The 22,208-nt window shown below is 36.1% G+C and overlaps 3 protein-coding genes, 1 non-coding gene and 1 pseudogene across 7 annotated transcripts; 3 read left to right on the top strand and 2 right to left on the bottom strand.

Annotated features, from left to right (window-relative positions):
• Positions 1-711: 711 nt before the first annotated feature.
• Positions 712-4,675, bottom strand: LOC116115800 (ras-related protein RABA5a). 4 transcript variants are annotated; one of them, XM_031401933.1, is made up of 5 exons: positions 4,457-4,675; positions 3,724-3,762; positions 2,101-2,246; positions 1,513-1,951; positions 712-1,318 (listed from the first exon to the last, which is right to left on the bottom strand). In XM_031401933.1, exons 4-5 carry the CDS (start codon positions 1,850-1,852, stop codon positions 972-974), a joined length of 687 nt encoding a protein of 228 aa, XP_031257793.1. In that variant the 5' UTR covers positions 1,853-1,951; positions 2,101-2,246; positions 3,724-3,762; positions 4,457-4,675; the 3' UTR covers positions 712-971. The 4 variants fall into 4 exon arrangements, with proteins under 4 accessions (XP_031257793.1, XP_031257795.1, XP_031257794.1 ...); XM_031401935.1 differs by lacking the exon at positions 3,724-3,762 and adding an exon at positions 2,338-2,795; XM_031401934.1 differs by lacking the exon at positions 3,724-3,762.
• A 3,378-nt stretch (positions 4,676-8,053) lies between these two features.
• TRNAL-CAG lies at positions 8,054-8,134 on the top strand. The gene has a single exon. It is a non-coding gene; the product is annotated as a tRNA-Leu (tRNA).
• Positions 8,135-10,173: 2,039 nt separating this feature from the next.
• Positions 10,174-12,391, top strand: LOC116115867 (inositol transporter 4-like). Its single transcript, XM_031401995.1, has 6 exons — positions 10,174-10,338; positions 10,453-10,523; positions 10,615-10,950; positions 11,045-11,152; positions 11,230-11,835; positions 11,918-12,391. Exons 1-6 carry the CDS (start codon positions 10,203-10,205, stop codon positions 12,389-12,391), a joined length of 1,731 nt encoding a protein of 576 aa, XP_031257855.1. The 5' UTR covers positions 10,174-10,202.
• Positions 12,392-16,854: 4,463 nt separating this feature from the next.
• Positions 16,855-19,042, top strand: LOC116115863 (annotated as a pseudogene).
• An 868-nt stretch (positions 19,043-19,910) lies between these two features.
• LOC116115839 (U-box domain-containing protein 4) lies at positions 19,911-21,830 on the bottom strand. Its single transcript, XM_031401971.1, has 2 exons — positions 20,342-21,830; positions 19,911-20,143 (listed from the first exon to the last, which is right to left on the bottom strand). The coding sequence occupies exons 1-2, from the start codon at positions 21,674-21,676 to the stop codon at positions 20,081-20,083; spliced, it is 1,398 nt and encodes a 465-aa protein (XP_031257831.1). The 5' UTR covers positions 21,677-21,830; the 3' UTR covers positions 19,911-20,080.
• Positions 21,831-22,208: the final 378 nt, after the last annotated feature.

Here is a 22,208-nt window from a genome sequence, read left to right as displayed (position 1 = left end):
TTTTTGGTGATGACTGATGACGTGTTATTTTCCCATTTACTTGGATAATAAGCTTGAATAATACTACACATACATCATTTTCATACAACATTATGTGGCAAAATATGATTGGTTAATTTAAAGTTAAAATTAAACTTTTATCCAATCATATCTTACCACATAATGTTGTATGAGAAATATTGTATGAAAATGATGTATGTATAGTATTATTCAATAGACTTTGTTTTTTGTCTTCATTTGATCATTTTTATTTTTATTTTATCCGAACACCTCAATTAACCGAAAACAAAAACCCTAATTAATTAATCTTATCTTGATTCACATTTAATTAATCTTATCTTGATTCACATTTTAAACCTTAATTATATTTTTCATTTATATGTTTTTTTACATAAAAATAATAAGATAACATTATCTCAAGGTGCAAAACTAACCATAGGTTCTTCCCTCTATCGGAACAATAGGGTTTTTATGCTCGTTACTAAACTTGTCGAAGAGATGAAATAAAACCAAAGTATACCTTTTTTATCTAAGATTGAATCGATCAAAAAATTAGGCCAAAAATTAAAAAACATTCTGAGAAAATAAAACTTCCATCGAAAAGAAACAAATTAAAGGCTCCATAAAAATTCTCATAGAATTGAGAATGAAAACTTCATTATGTACATATCAGATGATCAATTAGTAGTAAGTACATCCAATCCGATAACATAATATAGAAAAATACAAGTATAAAATGGAATGTATGATATAATTAGTTTTGAAGTTCCCTTGAGGTAATTTACATTTGTTAATCCTTCTTCAGCCATCATTAATCATCCATAGAAAACAAGCCAAAAAAAGAAGAAAAAAAAAATTAAATAACATTTCAACAAGATCAAGAAGCTGATCGAAACCATGGAGAAGAAGAAATGTGGGGGGGGCTTGCTGAATTTCAGTTTCACTAGCAAATTTAAGCTGATTGTTACATGTTAAGTTGAACAACATCCAGCCTTTCTAGGCTCCCCATTTTCTGCTGCTGCTGATTCATTTTTCCCTCCTTGTAAAACCACTGTCTTTCCATTTGTCAATGAGGTGGAATCCTTGTTCTTCAGCTCTTGCGATATCATAACTTTCCGGCTTAATATATTGTAGATCTCTTTGACGACGGTTTGAAAAGCAGCTGTAACGTTCAAGGAATCTAGAGCTGAAGTCTCCATGAAAAACAAGCCCTGTGCCTCTGCCAAGGCCTTCCCTTCCGCAGTTGTTACCTCCCTCGCCTCCTTGAGATCTGACTTGTTGCCTACTAGTATGGTTACTACATTCATGTCTGAATGCGCTGTTCCAGAAACAAATGAATCAAAATCAATCCTTGGTTTATTGTATTAAAGAATGGACAGATTAATAATATCAAATACAGAAACAAGGGGGATGGTAACACAATCACAAAAAGTTTTTTACTTTATCAAGAACCAATTTTATCTTGAAACCATGAAAAAAAAAAAAAAAAAAAAAAGGTGAAGAGATTCTTACTGTGAAGTTCATTAAGCCATCTGCCAATGCTGTCGAATGTCTGTCGTCTACTAATGTCATAGACCAGAAGAGCTCCAACTGCACCTCGGTAATATGCAGATGTAACAGCCCTGAATCGCTCCTGACCTGCTGTATCCCAGATTTGTGCCTTAATTTCCTTTCCGTTAATATCCATCTTTTGGGTCTGGAACTCTACTCCTATGGTTGATTTCGAATTTGGGTAGAACTCATCTCTAGCAAATCTTGCAAGCAAATTAGATTTCCCAACAGCAGAATCACCAATCAGAACAATTTTAAAAAGATAATCCTCAGTTTTCTCCTCCTCAGAATAAAAGGCCATCTTCCAACTCTCACAATTGTCACTCTACAGATCCATATTAATCTTCTGAATTGTAGATCTTTCCAGGAACCATGACATTTGCCGATATTATATCTTCCCCTATGCAAGGTGAGAACATAGGTTAAGAAAAGATGAGAATAAAGGCAATTTGCAAAAGAAACTTGAGAGGCAGGGAAGGTATATAAAGTACAAAAGCTGAAGTTCAATAATTACTTAAATGTAGTATTGGGCAGAGTCTGAGAAAATACCTATCTTCTGAATCTAATATTGAGTTGGTCTAAAAGAAAGTAGTAACTTCTACTCCACCCTCTACTTCCTGCCACTTATGCAAGTCTATCTGGACTATATGACAACTCCAATCTGGTATTCCTAAGGGAAACACAGTCTGAGGTTCCTGCAGTATCAAGCAACACCAGGGACTGAAAATATGTAATTAGAAAAATAGAAAATAAAGTGATATGAGGGCAGAAACAGAAGCAGAATACCGTGAAATTCATTTTCTACTTTTCTACGTTTTAATTTTCTCTGTGTTCTTTAAAAAGAAGCTACAAATGAAAGGAATTGTGTATGTGCATATAAGCATTTTCTACAAAAATAGCTTGTATATTACACACAACAAGCTTCCTACATTCTCTAAAACCTTCTAGCCCTAAAAGGTTGACACCCTAATCCCTCATCTAAACCTACTTCTGGCCCTTCTCCCACTCCAAATCTCGCTTCAGCTTTGCCTCTCAATTGATGATCTTTTTCTCAACCTGGGAATGATTGATAATAGTTTAGACAGCACTATGATGTTTTATTCATACATGACACAACTGTTCATAATTCTACTAATCTAAATCAGAAGTCTCATCCAAAACCAGTAACATATAAAGATGCAAAAAGTGCGACACTTCCACCAAGTTCCATGCATACTTTCACATTTCCAATGTGAATTCTTTGGCTGCAATATCAAATGGCAGCATAAATGTCAATAATATGATAAAGAATTTTGTGTCAAGAAACCAACTTAGAAACTTTGCCATGTCAATCACAACAGATTTTACAGAAAGTTCCAAAAATTATAATATATAAAATGAAGTTAAGTGATGAGAACCAATGCAACAGTCAGGATAGAGAAATTTCTATATATCCCTTAATCAGATCTATAACGAAAACACAGTTCATATCAGCCTTATGGTCAGTCATCAAGGACGACCAAAAATATATAGCTATCATACAACTCAATATGAATTTTTCGATAACACAAGATCAAGTTTGTGTCAAGAGAACATACTCTTACTACATTGAAAACATGTATTTCAACAAGGGAACCTTGAATAGCAGAGAGAGAGTTTTCAGAAAATTATAAAGTCTGCCTCCCTAAATAACTTTTTTTTTTTTCCTTCTTGAGTAAAATGTCACGGAGTAGCGTATAGAGTGTATTTTAAATGATGTGAAACATATAGCGAGTTTTGTTTTTACAGAGTTCACAAATCATAGCAATATTTCTTATAACTCTTACTGAAAGAACATAACATGAATAACACAAGGAAAGGTAGCAAACTCATGACAGCCCAATTCCTACAATTCATTAGGTGTCTGTTATGTTGGGCAGTTTTAGCAAATTCATTTCTAGATTTCTAGACAATGAATTATAAAACCTGCTCCACAAAACAGCACCCAAAAAATATAGCAGAAAAAGGGCTGTCATGAGTTTCTTAAGGATCCTTTGTTTTATATCTCTCTTCCCTCTTGCCATTTTCCTCTTTCATTTAGACTCTGAGCAGTCAACAACACAGTAGTTGAGAGTGCCATTTCCTTTCTCATTTACATTCTGAGCAGTCTACAATGCAGTAGTTGAGATCTACAACACTAATGCAGTAACTAACCAGAATATAGAAATTTCAATTTCTCCCCAAGCCATTTCCCTACAAAAATTGTAACTGTAAATAAACAGAAACCCTAATATGAAAAAACCTATAAAATCCACATCTCAGTAAATCCACAAAACCCATAGTTCACATTGGTATTCACGCAGGGAATATGCAGAGGAAAACAAGTAAAACATAACCACAAAATAAATTATGCAAATGGACTTCAACAAAGATAGCACAGTAAAGCTCTCAACTTTAAAGGGTGGCATTCGCATCATGATAAAATAAAACCAAACCCATGATTAAAAATCCAAACTTGGCATCCATTAAACTTGAATTGCTTAGATGAACTACAAAAATAAATCAAAAAGGCAAAAAATACTAAAACTCCATCAACCACTTCTCTCCACCAAAATAATCTTAACCAACACTACTGACATTCACTAAACTTGACTCCCAAAACGTGTCTCCCAAACAAACACTACTAAACCATTTACACACAAGGTTACAATTTTGATCAGCAAAAACACTCACTTGAACCATCAGAAACACCCTCTTATTCAGTAAAAAATGTTAACAACCGAAGCAAATGAAAATAAACACATCAAACATAAAATGAACAACAAATAAAGGCTAAAGAAGACCAACCCGGAAAATTGTACGGATCATAAGAACATTATTAAAGATAAAACTGAACAACCCAGATGAATATTTTGCTAGAAAAACGGATTCATTTTATGCAATGTACCTGTTTAAGAGGAACGGGTGACTCCCGTGACTTGTCTCTCAGATTTGAGGTGAAATCAAAACCGTTGAAGTGGATCTAAGGGTGGAAATGAAACGACTGAATAAAGTGTTCGTTTTAGAGAGCGTAATGAGGCGGTTTTGTAACGGTTCTTGTAAGAAATTGAGAAGAGTTCGAGGAGGTAACAAGCGAGCGAGCCAGAGAGACAGAGCCAGAGTGGAGTCGACGAGGCAGAAGGAGAGAGCGAAAGACGCCAAGATTTACATTTTATTTGCAACGATTGGGCTCGGTTTATTAATGGGCCTACTCTTGGGCTTTTCACGGCCCAAATATTTATGAACTGCTCACTTTTCCTTTGTATTAAGTTAAATACGATGTAAGATAAGATCATCGTCCACCAAAAAGCTTGTCATCCGACCACACCTAACTCATAAGTGATATTTCTTACTATCACGTTGTTTGGACGTAGATTTGTTTGAAGTTTCCCGGAATGTGGGAGATGACCTAATGAAATTTTTACCAATAAAGATAAGCTGACAAACCTTTCTTATTAACTTTCTTTCACAATCGCGATCTGACAGTTCGTAATTGGTGAGATGAGACCTATTATAAATTGACTAATTACGAACTATCATATTACATTTATGAAAGAAAGTTAGTGATAAAATGAGTTTGTGAACGTAATATTACCCAGCTTTCACTTATTTCACATGAGATGAGATGGGAAAGAATGATTGTTGAAGAGGGACAAAGAGCATAGTTGAAATGGAACAGAAGAGAGGTAAACTAAGTTGGGTTTTGAGAACTCCAGTTCCAGGTCCTAACTAAGAGACCCAAATGACTGGTTAGGAAGTAAAAGAGAGTGGGGGCGATGGAGCCTGCAATGGCTTTAAATGGTAGGGGCCAATGGCTGATGAATAAGATTACCACTGCAACAGCAAGTGACATTCATTGATTCATTGATTCATTCAATCAATCAATCAATCAATCAATCAATATTTATCATGTTGCAGAGTTGCAGAGCCTTATCCAGCAAACAAAGAAAGAGAGTAAAGTGGGTTTGTGGCGTACATTTACATTGTCAATAATCCCACTTTTAACTTTTGCATTAAAGATGGATGCAGCTCCCATTGTCGTAGTTAGGTGCTTGCAGCAGCTGTGTGCAGCCAGAAGCACAGACCCCACTCCCAATTTTTGCGTATATTTTTGCTTCAATCATCAAATCCCTAACTTTAGCTTTCTTATCTTGATTGAGACACTGCATTTGCTGTGCTTTCATCTCGCCCGGGCTTTCTCTACCATATAATTCATTCATTATAGTTGGGTATTGAAGATAGAGAAAAGCAAAATGATAATAGGGTAATCTACCAGTTTGTTTGTTTGTATTATTTATTTATTTTTTTACTTTAATATGGTATATTTTTTAATCTTAAAATAAGGGTAATTTATAAAAAAAATGTTAACTTTGATGGACCCACATGATTTTGTCTTGAAAAAGCGTATCTATGAGTGTGTCATTATACTATACAAGTTATCAAAGCCCTCATCTCTTAACTGATGTGAGACTCTGACACTAACACAACCTCCTAGGAGACAAGAGGCTTGGGAGTGGTCTAGCCGTCAGCCTTCCTTCTAGCGTCAACTATTAGATCCAATTGTATGGTAGATGAGTTCTCAAAGGTATTGTTAGATTTGCGTCCTAGAGCCTGTAAGGTTTTATTCCGAAAATGTGCCTTTGGGTAATGAGGGTATCTTTGTGCTATATAAGAGACTAAGATCCTCGTCTCCTAACCAATGTGAAACTTTGGCACCGACAATAACAATTTTTTTAATGATGTTGCCATTAAGATTGTTTAATATGAAATGTATTGCAATAATTTATAAGTATTATACACCTTTTACGATTATAAAAAAAATTATAAAAAAATATCAAAAACCTTCTTATAAAAATATTAACACCCCCGTTAAGAAAGTACATGATACTTTTCAAAATACATTTCGGGTGCATTTGGTTCAAGAAATGTTATATTATTGGAAATGTTATATTAAAAGAAAGATAGATTACCTTAAAGATTACTAGGAATGTTATATTAATAAATGTGTTTGGTTAGATTTAAATAAATTGGTGGATATGTTATATCGATATGTATAGTTGGAAAGAATAAATTGGTGGGTATGTTATATAAATTACTGAATTACCTTTCTTTTTTAGTATTATTAATTTTAACCCTCTATATTTGAGAATTTAGCTAAAATACCCATATCATAAAAGTTAAAAAATTAACAAAAACACCTCAGCCACTGTCAGCCGTAGGCCGTGGTAGCCAGAACAGTGCATGACCAATCAGATCTGGCTGGCCATGCGTCGATCTAGCTATTTTCGGTTAGATGGTCGCAGATTTAGCTAGAAACCACCAAATTAGTTTTGGGAATTTCTGGCGAGATTCGGCCAGTCGTACGCCGTTTCAACATCGATGGCTGGCTGCCAATAGTGGTGGCCAAATTCGGCCACGAGTCTTGGGTAATTGTTTTCAAGTTCAAGAGTATTTACGTTCTAAAAAATTTGTATACAAGGATAAAATAGTCCATGATTTTTTTTTGTAAATTGTTTTCGAAATAAGGGCATTATTGTCCAAAATTTTTAAAAGTTAAGGGTAAAATTGTAACAAAATTAAGATTATCAAATAATCTTAAAACACATAAGAAAAATTGTTGTATTTAGATTATCATTTATATAACCAATAGTAACAAAATTAAGATTATCAAGTAACCTTAAAACACATAAGAAAATTATGGTATTTAGAATATTACTTATACAACCAATAGTAATTACTATTGGTTTTGAAAGATTATCAAAATATTATATCATTTAACAATTAAATATAATAATATAAGTAATATAAGATGAAATTACCCCGTAATCTCATATATGCTCCAACCAAAAGCCCTTTCATGTTAAACTATTTTTAGGGAATAAAATAATCCCTTGTTTGAGTGTCTCATAGTCATAGCCCATGATGAGATTGGGCTGGCTGGCTGGCTTCCGGGCACCCGGATCAAGTTGAATTGGGTGGAATACCTTTTAAAATGTTTCATGTGTTTAATGGGCTTTCACTCAAATTCAAGTGGTAAAAAAAAAGGAAAATATAATTAAAGTAAAAAGAATAAAATATAATTAGGAAAATAAAGACCAAATAGTCAAACATGTTTTGAGTATATCCTTTAATCAATTAATTTTAAGTAATTTTTTCTATTAATATCTCTTTCTAATAGCAACAATATTATACCTTTGAAATAATTATTTTAACTTTATATACCATGTGGCAATTAACTTTTTAACACGATATTAACATAGGGCAATGAAAATAGGAACATAACACAGTTATCTAAGGATGCGCACCGAATTCGTACACCCAATGACGTGGCGTAATCCTAACTGTTAATTAATATTAATTTATAATTAATTAACGGTCAGGATTTAGTCACGACATTCGGTGCGCAGCATTACTCAGGAAATAACTTATAAAATTAGATTAAATCAGTTGATATGCATAAATAAATAAAAATTAAAAATAACTATTTGTGGAAAATCTGCACATTGTCAAGATGGCCGAGTTGGTCTAAGGCGCCAGTTTCAGGTACTGGTCCGAAAGGGCATGGGTTCGAATCCCATTCTTGACAAAATGACATTACTTTTTTTTCTCTTTTTTTTTTTTATTTTTTTTATTTTTTATTATTATCCCTGATATAGTTGGATATTGAATAAGATCTACCTTTGTAAAAATTATACCAAATTTTAACTTAACTGATTATAAGAAGTTGATAGAATTTTGAGTAGGATCCAACAAAATTAAAGCTATAGTATTACTAATATTTGACATAAGAATCTGATATGATCATTAGAACTTATCTATTAGCCACAAACTGGCAGACCATCTTAAATTGGACAATCCAGCTCAGTATTTATCACCATTAATGTCAGTATTTTAAGAAGATCCCATAAGTGTGAAGAGAAAATTGTGTTGAGCCTCATACTTCTTCCTCCTAATTATGGTAATACAGTTGTTGTAATAACTCCATACCGGTTACTTAACTCGTAGAAAAATATCCAAACTTAGTTATTTAGTTACAGATATACAACTTCCATTATCTCCTCTTCAGCAGTATCCCTCCATCCATAAATATACAGTAAACACTAGTGTGCTAAGAAGAAGCATTATTGGAGCTGGTTAAATTATGAAGCTTCTGTATACCAGTATTTGCTTTCGGTAAGATTACTGTTTTTGTTTTTGTTTTTGTTTTTGTTTTCGCTTTTGTTTTTGTGTTTGGTTTTGAAGATTTGTTTTGATGGTTTATTATTTAGTATCGTCTGTAACATGCATGCATGCCATATCGAAAGAAAAATTATCAGGGCTTCTGCACTGGTTGTTTCTGGGATTTGTAAATCATTCCATTGGGAGTAATGGTTTATGTTGACGCTTGATTTTGGACGCTAATGACTCGCACGTGTAAAGTGTTAAGAGAACCTTAGAAATTATACGTGATGGATCGATGAAATTTGAAAATGGTGCTGAGGTTATATATATATGTTGCAAAAAAATAAATAAAAGATTGACAAAAGGGGGGTTTTTATAATGGTTCGGATGCTCAAAAGTAAATCCTACGTCCACTATCTATTTCTATGATATTGCCCATAAGGCATACAAAGATGGAGAAAAAACTTTGATTACATAGAGAAATAATGAAATGAAGCTCAAATTTATGACTAACTCTCGTCTGCCAAGCCCCCCGTAGTGTCAATTTATACACTTTTGAGGTCAATGAATGTTTTGCAAGTTGTCTTGATACATAGAAAACTCTCATTTATTTATCAGTTGAAATAAGATAAGATTGATATGAATATCTTTGAGGCGGTATAGGTTTGAAAACTAGTACGAAAAACATATTTATTGAGCTAACATTTTCGTGACTTTTAACGCAAAACAGTTTCATTTCATTCATGCATGCAATAAATGCTTTTAAATTTCATTGGTAAATTCATGGAAAGGTTGACTGGTTTCTTCATCATTAACACCTAAAAATCTGCAGAGAAATCTGTGGGACAAACTAATATCCAAGTTGATTTCAATTTTCAAATATAATTATAAAATCCAAGTTTGGCTTGGTCAATGTGATAAGAGTTTGATTCGGTTATTTAAAGTATCCCCACAAATGTAATTAATACGGATAATTTTGATTAGTTGTTTGGTTTATCTACAATTAGTGAGATTTAAATTTTATCTGTTTCCTGCTGGAGAATCTCTACCACTGTCTGCTTTTAGTTTTCACTGTCAGGTTTCATAGAAACTTTCAAATATTAATAAGTAATAACAACACTCCAAAACTACATTAAAACTCCTTCGACACTTGTTGAATGTATACTTGAGTTAGGGTTCATAAGCATTATTGAACAGACATCTAAAGAGGAAGAAAAGAGGGCCTTGAAATATTAAGGTAAATATACATTGTTTGTGGGTATTGTTAAATTTTGTTTTCTGATGCGTTGAAATTATTGTATGTAATACATACAACAAGTTATTAGTGATGCCTTCTATTAAATTTGAAGATATTACTGATTCGTTCATCTGGAATTTTATGTAATCAGGATTTGTTGTTGCAGGGTTGAATCTGGGTGGGTTTGTTAAGGTTCTCTTGACATAGTTTTATGTGTAAAACTTGAGTTGAATTAGTTTTAGCCAATTCCATAAGTATGGTAGAAGCAGGGGTCTCAAAAGCAGATAAGACTGAGTTCACAGAATGCTGGCGAACAGTATGGACGACGCCTTATATTATGAAGCTTGCTTTCTCAGCTGGCATTGGAGGGCTCTTGTTTGGTTATGACACAGGTAAAACAGTTTAAAGATGTTGCCAATAAACATTGGTTTATGTTTTGAATATTCTTGAGAGCAATCAGAAACTATGGAACTCAATTAATATAATCTTCTAATATGGTGTTTTAGGAGTCATATCTGGTGCCCTTCTGTATATTAAAGAGGATTTTGTTGATGTTGAGAAGAAAACATGGCTCCAGGTTTGTTTATTTGTGTTACATTCTTTTATGTTTCAAGTGTAGTTGATTTTATATTGTTGTGTTTAATGAATGTTAATTTGTTGTTGTGCAGGAAACAATTGTGAGTATGGCTGTTGCAGGTGCTATTTTTGGAGCTGGTATTGGCGGATGGATCAACGACAGGTTTGGGAGAAGAATATCAATTTTAGCAGCCGATGTATTGTTCTTCCTTGGTGCAATTGTCATGGCTGTTGCTCCAGCTCCCTGGGTGATTATTCTTGGAAGAATATTGGTTGGTCTTGGAGTTGGAATGGCTTCCATGACTTCACCGCTTTACATTTCAGAAGCATCTCCTGCTAGAATTAGAGGAGCACTTGTTAGTACAAATGGGTTGCTAATTACAGGGGGCCAATTCCTGTCCTACCTCATCAATCTAGGATTTACCAGGGTATGCCTTAACTTAATCATTAATCTTGGGACTATCTTGTACAATTAGTGACTTTGTTTAATTTTGATTTCTTAAAAAAAAAATCATGTATCAGGCTCCTGGAACATGGCGCTGGATGCTCGGAGTCGCAGGAGCACCAGCTTTGATTCAGTTCTTCTTGATGCTCACCCTCCCTGAATCTCCCAGATACCTTTACAGAAAGGTACAACATTAGTATTGCAAAGTTTTTTTTCTTTCTGTCCCTGGGAATAGAAGATCAGAGTTGTTTCTATTATTCAGGATCGGGTCCATGAAGCCAGGGCCATCTTGGAGAAAATTTACCCTGCTAATGAAGTTGAAGGAGAGATGAATAGGTTACAACAATCGGTGGAAGCTGAAAAGGCTGAGGAAGCTATTATTGGCAAAGGCACGTTTTCTAGATTAAAGGGAGCTTTCGGTAACCCTATTGTAAGGAGGGGACTTTATGCTGGAATTACAGTTCAAGTAGCTCAGCAGTTTGTAGGTATCAACACTGTCATGTATTACAGTCCATCCATAGTTCAATTTGCCGGATTCGCATCAAACAGCACAGCTCTAGCTCTCTCTCTGGTGACTTCCGGTCTCAATGCTGTTGGCTCAATTGTTAGTATGGCATTTGTTGATCGATACGGAAGAAGGAAACTGATGATCATCTCAATGTTTGGAATAATTTCTTGCCTCGTTGTGTTAGCTATTGTGTTTTGGCAAGCTTCAGTTCATTCTCCCTCTATTAGCCCAGTTGAATCATTTCACTTTGGCAAGAACAGCACATGTCCAGCTTACTCCACAGCTGCAAATCCATCTAGATGGAACTGCATGTCCTGCTTGAAAGTAAAATGTGGCTTCTGTGCAAATAAAGGAGATGAAGTAAGTCCTATTAATACACTAGTTTCTCGTCCACATCTTGATTTTCTTACTGGTTGAGTTTAATTTATGTTGCTATGTTCAGCATCTTCCTGGAGCATGTTTGATTCAGGATAAATCAAACGAGGTCGTCTGTGGTGGAGAGCACCGCACATATTTTAAGAGTGGTTGCCCAAGTAGATTTGGATTCCTTGCAGTGATCCTCCTTGGATTGTACATTATAGTGTACTCACCAGGGATGGGAACTGTTCCATGGATTGTCAACTCTGAGATCTATCCATTGAGATACAGAGGCATTGGTGGAGGCATTGCTGCAGTTTCTAACTGGACATCGAATCTCATCGTCAGCTTGACATTCTTATCACTCACCGAAGCTCTTGGTTCTGCTGGTACTTTCCTCTTATTCGCCGGGTTTTCTACCCTAGGACTCATCGCTATTTACTTCTTGGTACCAGAAACTAAAGGATTACCGTTCGAAGAAGTCGAGAAAATGCTTGAGAAAGGCTACAAACCCGGCTTATTCAAGAGAAAAAGCAAAGATGTTGAGGGTTCTGCTTGATCTCCTTCTTCCCTTCCCAGTAAATTTTAATAACATTAGCCAATACTACACATCTCTATTTGTCATATGAATGAGCAAAGTGTCTAGCTGGTGTGAGTGTGTGTGGTAAATAGTCTTTGCTCAGGATCTGTTTGTTTAACTACAGACCTTCCGTATTCACCTTGTTTAGCTTTCATAGTAAATATGTGTGGAATAATGTGCCATAGTTTTGTCTTAGGTTTGGTTTGTAAGAGAGAAAAAGTCCAGGTCCTGGTACTGAATATATTTAGAGCTTGATTTTGTGCAACAACTTCTACTCTTTAATAGCAAAAAATGGTCAAAAGGGTATTATTATTATTATTTGGCAGGTCCACTTAATTTAATGTAAAATGTTGTCTGCGGTAAAAGCAACACCGACACTTTGGAGATTCAAAAACTGGGTAGTAAAATAGCACTTCTTCTTCTCTGCCAGCTAAAGCATGATTAATAACGACAAGGAAAGGAATACTCAAACAAAATTGCATAAATCTATGGTGGGGTTGCGGTTGGTGGTGGGGTTGAGATTGCAAAAATTGTAAGTGCTGATGCCACTACACAAACAGATGAACTACTTTACACCAAATATAAGCATATCAATGGCCCTACCAAAAACACCACTCCCTCTTCTTTGATTTGATTTGATTTAAAGCTTAAGCAAAACAAACAATGGTTATGATCAGGATAATGTTTGTATGATAATAGTAATCTGGATCTTCATTCAATAAAGATGTTTAACAGAAGTTGGGTTATCCGAACAAAATAATAAGAAGAAGAATAACCCAAGATTTTTATCACACACCCAGAAACCCACAAGGCAAACCCTAATCCTCCACCTCTAGAGGAATTAGAGAAATCAATAACAGGGAAAAAAAAATTTGAAACCCCAAAAACCTAGTTAAAGCTTAAAATCATACATCTAAAGGTCAGTTGATTACTCACTAATCTCTCTCTCCCTAATATTTTTTTTTTTTTTTTTTTTTTTCAATTCTACAAATGATTTCTCCACCACACTGTACAAACCATCATCAAAAACACTCCCTATGTACATCAAAACAACACCCTTAGTATATCATTAATTACCTTTTCTAAGTAATTAACTACTACTTCTCTAAGGGCTCGATGATGAAGCCTCCTGTCTTGGTTCTCTCAGATACCCAAGAAGTGTTTCGGCCTGCAAATCATGAACAAGAAACCTTTAACAACCAAGCAGAAATGAACAGTTCATGAAGTATAAAAGTCCCTAAATATGTAGTAATCTTAATGGATCGAGACGAAATCAAGCTGATAATCTAGCTTCAAAACTCTATTTATCAATGGCATATGCAACGTAATTTTAAGTTCAAAACCAGTGAATCAATTCAATTCTCACCTTATGCTTTGCTCTCNATTATACCTTTGAAATAATTATTTTAACTTTATATACCATGTGGCAATTAACTTTTTAACACGATATTAACATAGGGCGATGAAAATAGGAAAATAATACAGGGTGCGTTTGGTTTATTATTTTGGATAGGATTTTAAGAATAATATTAAATAGCTGGATAAGGGAGTATTACGAGGTAAAATTTAAAAATTTATGAAAAAGCCCCTAGGTTTGCTAATTTAATTAAATACCCTAATATATAAAATGATAAAAACACCCCCATCACCTACAATGCCAGATTCTGGCCACTACCGCCGGAATTTGGCCAAAAAATTGTGTTACGACACAAACCTATCGGATCTGTTTCGTAACGCGTCGTTATGGCCTTTTCCGGCCAGATCCACCACGGATCTGGCCGGAAAAGGTCAAATATACTGCCTGTTGTGGCCACAAAGGCCGGAAAAGCCCAAAACGACGGCCAGATCTAGCCTTTTCCGGCCAGATCCATGGTGGATATGGCCGGAAAAGGTCATATCGGTGAACTTCTGGCAATTTCTGGTCGGCAGATAGGTAGTTGTACAGATTTCGGCTACCACCGACGGTGGTTACCAGAATCTAGCGAATATGGGTCGTGGGGGTGTTTTTGATAATTTTAAACTTTTTTTCAGGGTGTATTTGATGAAATTAATAACCTTATAGGGTCTAAAAGTAATTAAAAATAGGATAATATTTTTAGAATAATGTGCTAAACATTATTTGGAGAATAGGATTGAGAATATGGATAAAAATAATAAGCCAAACATGCCCACAATTATCTAAGGATGCGCACCGAATTCGTACACCAAATAATGTGACGTAATCCTGACTATAGATTAATATTAATTCATAATTAATCAACAATCAGGATTTAGTGACGTCATTCAGTGTGAATCTTTCGGTAACTGTAGCATTACTCTGAAAATAACTTATAAAATTAGATTAAATCAGTTGATTTGAATAAATAAATAAAAATTAAAATAACTATTTGTGGAAAATTGCACATTGTCAAGATGGCCGAGTTGCTAAAGCGCCAGTTTCAGGTACTGGTCCGAAGGGCATGGGTTCGAATCCCATTCTTGACAAAAAATACATTATCTTTTTCATCTTTTTTTTTTTTTTTTTTTTTAATTATCCCTGATATAGTTGGATAGAATAGATCTACCTTGTAAAATTATACCAAATTTTAACTAACTGATTATAAGAAGCTGAACATTTTGAGTACGATCCAACAAAATTAAAGCTATGGTATTACTAATATTGACAGAAGAATCCGATATGATCATTAGAACTTATCTATTAGCCACAAACTGGCAGACCATCTTAAATTGGACAACCAGCTCAGTATTTATCACCATTAATGTCCGTATTTTAAGAAGATCCCATAGTGTGAAGAGAAAATTGTGTTGAGCCTCATACTTCTTCCTCCTAATTATGGATACAGTGTGTATATAACTCCATACCGGTTACTTAACTCGTAGAAAAATATCCAAACTTAGTTATTTAGTTACAGATATACAACTTCCATATCTCCTCTTCAGCAGTATTCTCCATCCATAAATATACAGTATACACTAGTGTGCTAAGAGAAGCATTATTGGAGCTGTTAAATTATGAAGCTTCTGTATACCAGTATTTGCTTCGGTAAGATTACTTGTTTCGTTTTCGCTTTGTGTTTGTGTGTTGGGTTTGAAGATTGTTTTGATGGTGTATTATTTATTATCAAGTAACGTGCATGCATGTATGCATGCATATCGAAAGAAAATTATCAGGGCTCTGCACTGGTTGTTTCTGGGATTTGTAAATCATTCATTGGAGTAATGGTTTATGTTGACGCTTGATTTTGGACGATATGACTCGACGTGTAAAGGTTAAGGAAACTAGAAATTATACGTGATGGATCGATGAAATTTGAAAATGGTGCTGAGGTTATATATATGTTGCAAAAAATAAATAAAAGATTGACAAAAGGGGGGTTTTTATAATGGTTCGGATGCCAAAAGTAAATCCTACGTCACCTATCTATTTCTATGATATTGCCCATAAGGCATACAAAGATGGAGAAAAAACTTTGATTACATAGAGAAATAATGAAATGAAGCTCAAATATGCAACTCTCGTCTGCCAAGCCCCCCGTAGTGTCAATTTATACACTTTTGAGGTCAATGAATTTTGCAAGTTTCTGATACATAGAAAACTCTCATTATTTATCGTTGAATAGATAATATGATATGAATATCTTTGAGGCGGTATAGGTTTGAAAACTAGTACGAAAAAAATATTTATTGAGCTAACATTTCGTGACTTTTAACGCAAAACAGTTTCATTTCATTCATCATGCAATAAAGCTTTTAAATTTCATTGGTAAATTCATGGAAGGTTGATGGTTCTTCATCATTAACACCTAAAAATCCGCAGAGAAATCTGTTGGACAAAGTTGATTTCAATTTTCAAATATAATTATAAAATCCAAGTTTGGCTTGGTCAATGTGATAAGAGTTTGATTCGGTTTTAAAGTATCCCACAAATGTAATTAATACGGATAATTTTGTTAGTTGTTTGGTTTATCTACAATTAGTGAGATTTAAATTTTATCTGTTTCCTGCTGGAGAATCTCTACACTGTCTGCTTAGTTCACTGTCAGGTTTCATAGAAACTTTCAATATAATAAGTAATAACAACACTCCAAAACTACATTAAAACTCCTTCGACACTTGTTGAATGTATACTGAGTTAGGGTTCGTATGCATTATTTAACAGACATCTAAAGTGAAGAAAAAGGGCTTTGAATATTAAAGTGAATATACATTGTGGGTATTGTTAAATTTTGTTTTCTGATGCGTTGAAATTATTGTATGTAATACATACAACAAGTTATTAGTGATGCTTCTATTAAATTTGAAGATATTACTGATTCGTTCATCTGGAATTTTAGTAATCAGGATTTGTTGTTGCAGGGTGAATCTGGGTGGGTTTGTTAAGGTCTCTTGACATAGTTTTATGTGTAAAACTTGAGTTGAATTAGTTTTAGCCATTCATAAGTATGGTGGAAGCAGGGGTCTCAAAAGCAGATAAGACTGAGTTCACAGAATGCTGGCGACAGTATGGACGAGCCTTATATTATGAAGCTTGCTTTCTCAGCTGGCATTGGAGGGCTCTGTTTGGTTATGACACAGGTAAAACAGTTCAAGATGTTGTAATAAACATTGGTTTATGTTTTGAATTTCTTGAGAGCAATCAGAAACATGGAACTCAATTAATATAATCTTCCAATATGGTGTTTAGGAGTCATACTGGTGCCCTTCTGTTATTAAAGAGGATTTTGTTGTGTTGAGAAGAAAACATGGCTCCAGGTTTGTTTATTGTGTTTCATTCTTCTAGTTTTAAGTGTGGTTGATTTTATATTGTTGTGTTTAATGAATGTTAATTTGTTGTTGGCAGGAAACAATGTGGAGTATGGCTGTTGCAGGTGCTATTTGGAGCTGGTATTGGCGGATGGATAACGACAGGTTTGGGAAGAGAATATCAATTTTAGCAGCGATTTATTATTCTTCGTTGGTGCAATTGTCATGGCTGTTGCTCCAGCTCCCTGGATGATTATTTTGGAAGAATATTGGTGGTCTTGGAGTTGGAATGGCTTCCATGACTTCACCGCTTTACATTTCAGAAGCATCTCCTGCTAGAATTAGAGGAGCACTTGTAGTACAAATGGGTTGCTAATTACAGGGGGCCAATTCTGTCCTACCTATCAATCTAGGATTTACCAGGGTATGCTTAACTTAATCATTAATCTGGGACTATCTTGTACAATTAGTGACTTTGTTTAATTTTGATTTCTTTAAAAAAATTCATGTATCAGGCTCCTGGAACATGGCGCTGGATGTCGGAGTCGCAGGAGCACCAGTTTGATTCAGTTTTCTTGATGCTCACCCTCCCTGAATCTCCAGATACCTTACAGAAAGGTACAACCCCATTAGTATTGCAATGTTTTTTTTTCTTTCTGTCCCCGGGAATAGAAGATCAGAGTTGTTTCTATTATTCAGGATGGGTCCATGAAGCCAGGGCCATCTTGGAGAAAATTTACCCTGCTAATGAAGTGAAGGAGGAATGAATAGGTTACAAAATCGGTGGAAGCTGAAAAGGCTGAGGAAGCTATTATTGGCAAAGGCACGTTTTCTAGATTAAAGGGAGCTTTCGGTAACCATTGTAAGGAGGGGACTTTATGCTGGAATTACGTTCAAGTAGCTCAGCAGTTTGTAGGGATCAACATGTCATGTATTACAGTCCATCCATAGTTCAATTTGCCGGATTCGCATCAAACAGCACAGCTCTAGCTCTCTCTCTGGTGACTTCCGGCCTCAATGCTGTTGGCTCAATGTTTGTATGGCATTTGTTGATCGATACGGAAGAAGGAAACTGATGATCATCTCATGTTTGGAATCATTTCTTGCCTCGTTGTGTTAGCTATTGTGTTTTGGCAAGCTTCAGTTCATTCCCCTCTATTAGCCCAGTGGAATCATTTCACTTTGGCAGAACGCACTGTCCAGCTTACTCCACAGCTGCAATCATCTAGATGGAACTGCATGTCCTGCTTGAAAGTAAATGTGGCTTCTGTGCAAATAAAGGAGATGAAGTAAGTCCTATTAATACACTAGTTTCTCGTCTACATCTTGATTTTCTTACTGGTTGAGTTTAATTTATGTTGCTATGTTCAGCATTCTCTGGAGCATGTTTGATTCAGGATAAATCAAACGAGGTCGTCTGTGGTGGAGAGCACCGCAACATATTTAAGAGTGGTTGCCCAAGTAGATTTGGATTCCTTGCAGTGATCCTCCGGGTTGTACATTATAGTGTATCACCAGGGATGGGAACTGTTCCATGGATTGTCAACTCTGGATCTATCCATTGAGATACAGAGGCATTGGTGGAGGCATTGCTGCAGTTTCTAATGGACATCGAATCTCATGTCAGCTTGAATTCTTATCACTACCGAAGCTCTTGGTTCTGCGGTACTTTCCTCTTATTCGCCGGGTTTTCTACCCTAGGACTCATCGCTATTTACTTCTTGGTACCAGAAACTAAAGGATTGTTCGAAGAAGTCGAGAAAATGCTTGAGAAAGGCTACAGACCCGGCTTATTCAAGAGAAACGCACAGACGTGGAGGGTTCTGCTTGACCTCCTTCTTCTTCCCAGTAAATTTAGTAACATTATCCAATACTAACATCTCTATTTGTCATACGAATGGCAAAGTGTTAGCCGGTGTGAGTGTGTGTGTGGTAAATAGCCTTGCTCAGGATCTGTTTGTTTAACTACAGACCTTCCGTATTCACCTTGTTAGCTTTCATAGTAAATATGTGTGAATAATGTGCCATAGTTTTGTCTTAGGTTTGGTTTGTAAGAGAGAAAAAGTCCAGGTCCTGGTATGAATATATTTAGAGCTTGATTTGTGCAACAACTTCTACTCTTTAATACAAAAAATGGTCAAAAGGGTATTATTATTATTATTTGGCAGGTCCACTTAATTTAATGTAAAATGTTGTCTGCAGTAAAAGCAACACCGACACTTTGGAGATTCAAAAACTGGGTAGTAAAATGCAATTCTTCTTCTCGCCAGCTAAAGCATGATTAATAACGACAAGGAAAGATACTCAAACAAAATTGCATAATCTGGTGGGGTTGCGGTTGGTGGTGGGGTTGAGATTGCAAAAATTGTAAGTGCTGATGCCATACACAACAGATGAACTACTTTACACCAAATATAAGCACATCAAGGCCCTACCAAAGCCTCTCCCTCTTCTTTGATTTGATTTAAAGCTTTAAGCAAAACAAACAATGGTTATGTCAGGATAATGTTTGTATGATAATAGTAATCTGGATCTTCATTCAAAAGATGTTTAACAGAAGTTGGGTTATCCGAACAAAATAATAAGGAGAAGATAACCCAAGATTTTATCACACACCCAGAAACCCACAAGGCAAACCCTAATCCTCCACCTCTAGAGGAATTAGAGAAATCAATAACAGGGAAAAAAAAATTTGAAACCCCAAAAACCTAGTTAAAGCTTAAAATCATACATCTAAAGGTCAGTTGATTACTCACTAATCTCTCTCTCCCTAATATTTTTTTTTTTTTTTTTTTTTTTCAATTCTACAAATGATTTCTCCACCACACTGTACAAACCATCATCAAAAACACTCCCTTTGTACATCAAAACAACACCCTTAGTATATCATTAATTACCTTTTCTAAGTAATTAACTACTACTTCTCTAAGGGCTGGATGATGAAGCCTCCTGTCTTGGTTCTCTCAGATACCCAAGAAGTGTTTCGGCCTGCAAATCATGAACAAGAAACCTTTAACAACCAAGCAGAAATGAACAGTTCATGAAGTATAAAAGTCCCTAAATATGTAGTAATCTTAATGGATCGAGACGAAATCAAGCTGATTACCTAGCTTCAAAACTCTATTTATCAATGGCATATGCAACGTAATTTAAAGTTCAAAACCAGTAAATCAATTCAATTCTCACCTTATGCTTTGCTCTCACACTCCCGGTTTGTGAAAGCGCCACAAGTGGAGGAATTCCTCCTTCTCTAACCAGCAACCCTCTATTCCTAACACTCTCAGCACAAAGCTGCAACAAAGTCAACACCGCAAACTCCTTCCCCTTGACACTCCCATCTTCAATAGCCTCCACAAAAGCAGCGATTCCATTTTCATCAACAATAGCGTCTCGCCCCTCCGCAATTGCCGCCAATAAGCTCAACACCACCATGGCCTTCTCCGCCATTCCCTCACCTTGCCCCACCAACATCGCCACCAACGGCCTCACCGCCCCGGCGCTCACAGCCCTCTCCTTGTTTTGCTTCAAGGAACAAAGCTTGTACAATGTCGTTAAAGAATCTTTCTTCCCTCTGTTTGAACCACTTATTAGCAATGAAACTAAGGGTGGAATTGCCCCACATGCGCCTATGGAACTTTTGTTCTCTTCTATCAGAGCCAGACTCAACAGAGCACAGGCTGCGTTTTGCTTCGAAGTTTCGGTACCGGTTTTGAGAACATATACTAAAGACTTTATTGCCCCTGCGTTTGTGATTAGGGATTTGTTGTTCTCATGCAAAGAGAGGTTTAATAAAGCTGTTACTGAATGCTCTTGAGTCCACGGATCGCTACATTTGAGGAGGGGAATTAAGGCCGGTATGGCACCCGATTCGCCGATAAGTACCCGATTATCGGACCGGTTTTTTGCTAAAAGTCTCAGCTTTGCTGCGGCTGATCGCTTGATGGCGATTGATGAGGATTGAAGACCGTCGACGCAGATCTTGACCGTCGGTTGAAGATCTTCCGGCGAAATGCTTTCGATTATTTCGGTCGAGAAGCTTTCCCTTTGGAGGAACCCCAAACACGGCTCCGGCTCCGGTTCAGGCTCGCTTTGACGGTTTTCGCCACCGGGCTGCGCGGGGCTGTTTTCAGGTGAAGGTAAGCTTGCGAGGCGCTGTAACTCGCCCGATATATCGCTGCTACAGACCGAGAAATCGCTGAATGCTTGTGAGACATTCAAGAAATCGTCTTCTGATGCGTTGGACTTGGCCGATTTGGCGTCAAAAAGTTTGGTGGCAAGCTCGCCAAGTCTCATGTCGATAACCGATTCGGTCAGATTCTCGGACATGTAGCCGGAGTTATCGGGAACAGTAGTGAAGGAACAACTGTTTTCGTCTTGGTACAGATGCGAGCGAATCGTACGCATGGATCGGGCGGGATTTCGGTGGATTTTGGGGCTCGAAACTAAAGATGGTGAGTAAAAATTTTGCAGTAAAGGAAACCGGCGACTTGAAGTAGAATGAGAATCTTCCAACGAAACCATTTTGAAAAACCAACATAAACAAACCAAACGCACAACAAAGAAAGTGTTTTTTTTTTATAAGATTTAGCTTTTGCTTTTCAGAGTCCTAAGAGATTTCCATGGCGAAAATAGACACAGACAGGGAGGGAGAGTTTGAAGAAGAACTGAGCTAGCTGAAGCATTAGATTTATGGGGTTGGATTTTAGTATAGCTGAGTAAATTCCAAAACGACAGACAGGTGAGATTAGAATCGTCACAGCCTGCACAAACACATGGTCAGTTTATGTCTTATCGGGTTAAGTGAGGTGAGGCCCACCACAGACAACACTTTTAAGTTTTAATCAATTAAAGATCAGACGGTGGGGAGGGTGGCTGATTTGACAGTGGATCACAGCCCCGTGAGAGAGTGGGGTCTATTTTAAGTAAGTTTACGAAATTATCCTTGGTAAATAAGTGAATCTAAAGCTAGTAGTGTATTGTAAGAGATTCCGCTTTGGTGTTTACGACAAAAGTTAGTTACAGTTGTAAAAACCGTGGCATGGAGTACACGTGT

The sequence above is a fragment of the Pistacia vera genome, unplaced genomic scaffold (genome assembly GCF_008641045.1).
Source record: "Pistacia vera cultivar Batoury unplaced genomic scaffold, PisVer_v2 Contig754, whole genome shotgun sequence".
NCBI lineage: Eukaryota > Viridiplantae > Streptophyta > Magnoliopsida > Sapindales > Anacardiaceae > Pistacia > Pistacia vera.
This window is presented reverse-complemented; position numbering and strand designations above follow the sequence as displayed.

Excerpts from the sequence above, each read along its gene's own strand:
- LOC116115800 (XM_031401933.1), bottom strand. The coding sequence starts at position 1,852 with ATGGCCTTTTATTCTGAGGAGGAGAAAACTGAGGATTATCTTTTTAAA. Across the intron at positions 1,319-1,512 it reads ATGGCTTAATGAACTTCACA|CGCATTCAGACATGAATGTA; the intron begins GTAAGAATCTCT and ends TTTCTGGAACAG.
- LOC116115867 (XM_031401995.1), top strand. The coding sequence starts at position 10,203 with ATGGTAGAAGCAGGGGTCTCAAAAGCAGATAAGACTGAGTTCACAGAA. Across the intron at positions 10,339-10,452 it reads CTTGTTTGGTTATGACACAG|GAGTCATATCTGGTGCCCTT; the intron begins GTAAAACAGTTT and ends ATGGTGTTTTAG. Across the intron at positions 10,524-10,614 it reads AGAAGAAAACATGGCTCCAG|GAAACAATTGTGAGTATGGC; the intron begins GTTTGTTTATTT and ends GTTGTTGTGCAG.
- LOC116115839 (XM_031401971.1), bottom strand. The coding sequence starts at position 21,676 with ATGGTTTCGTTGGAAGATTCTCATTCTACTTCAAGTCGCCGGTTTCCT. Across the intron at positions 20,144-20,341 it reads GTGTGAGAGCAAAGCATAAG|GCCGAAACACTTCTTGGGTA; the intron begins GTGAGAATTGAA and ends CATGATTTGCAG.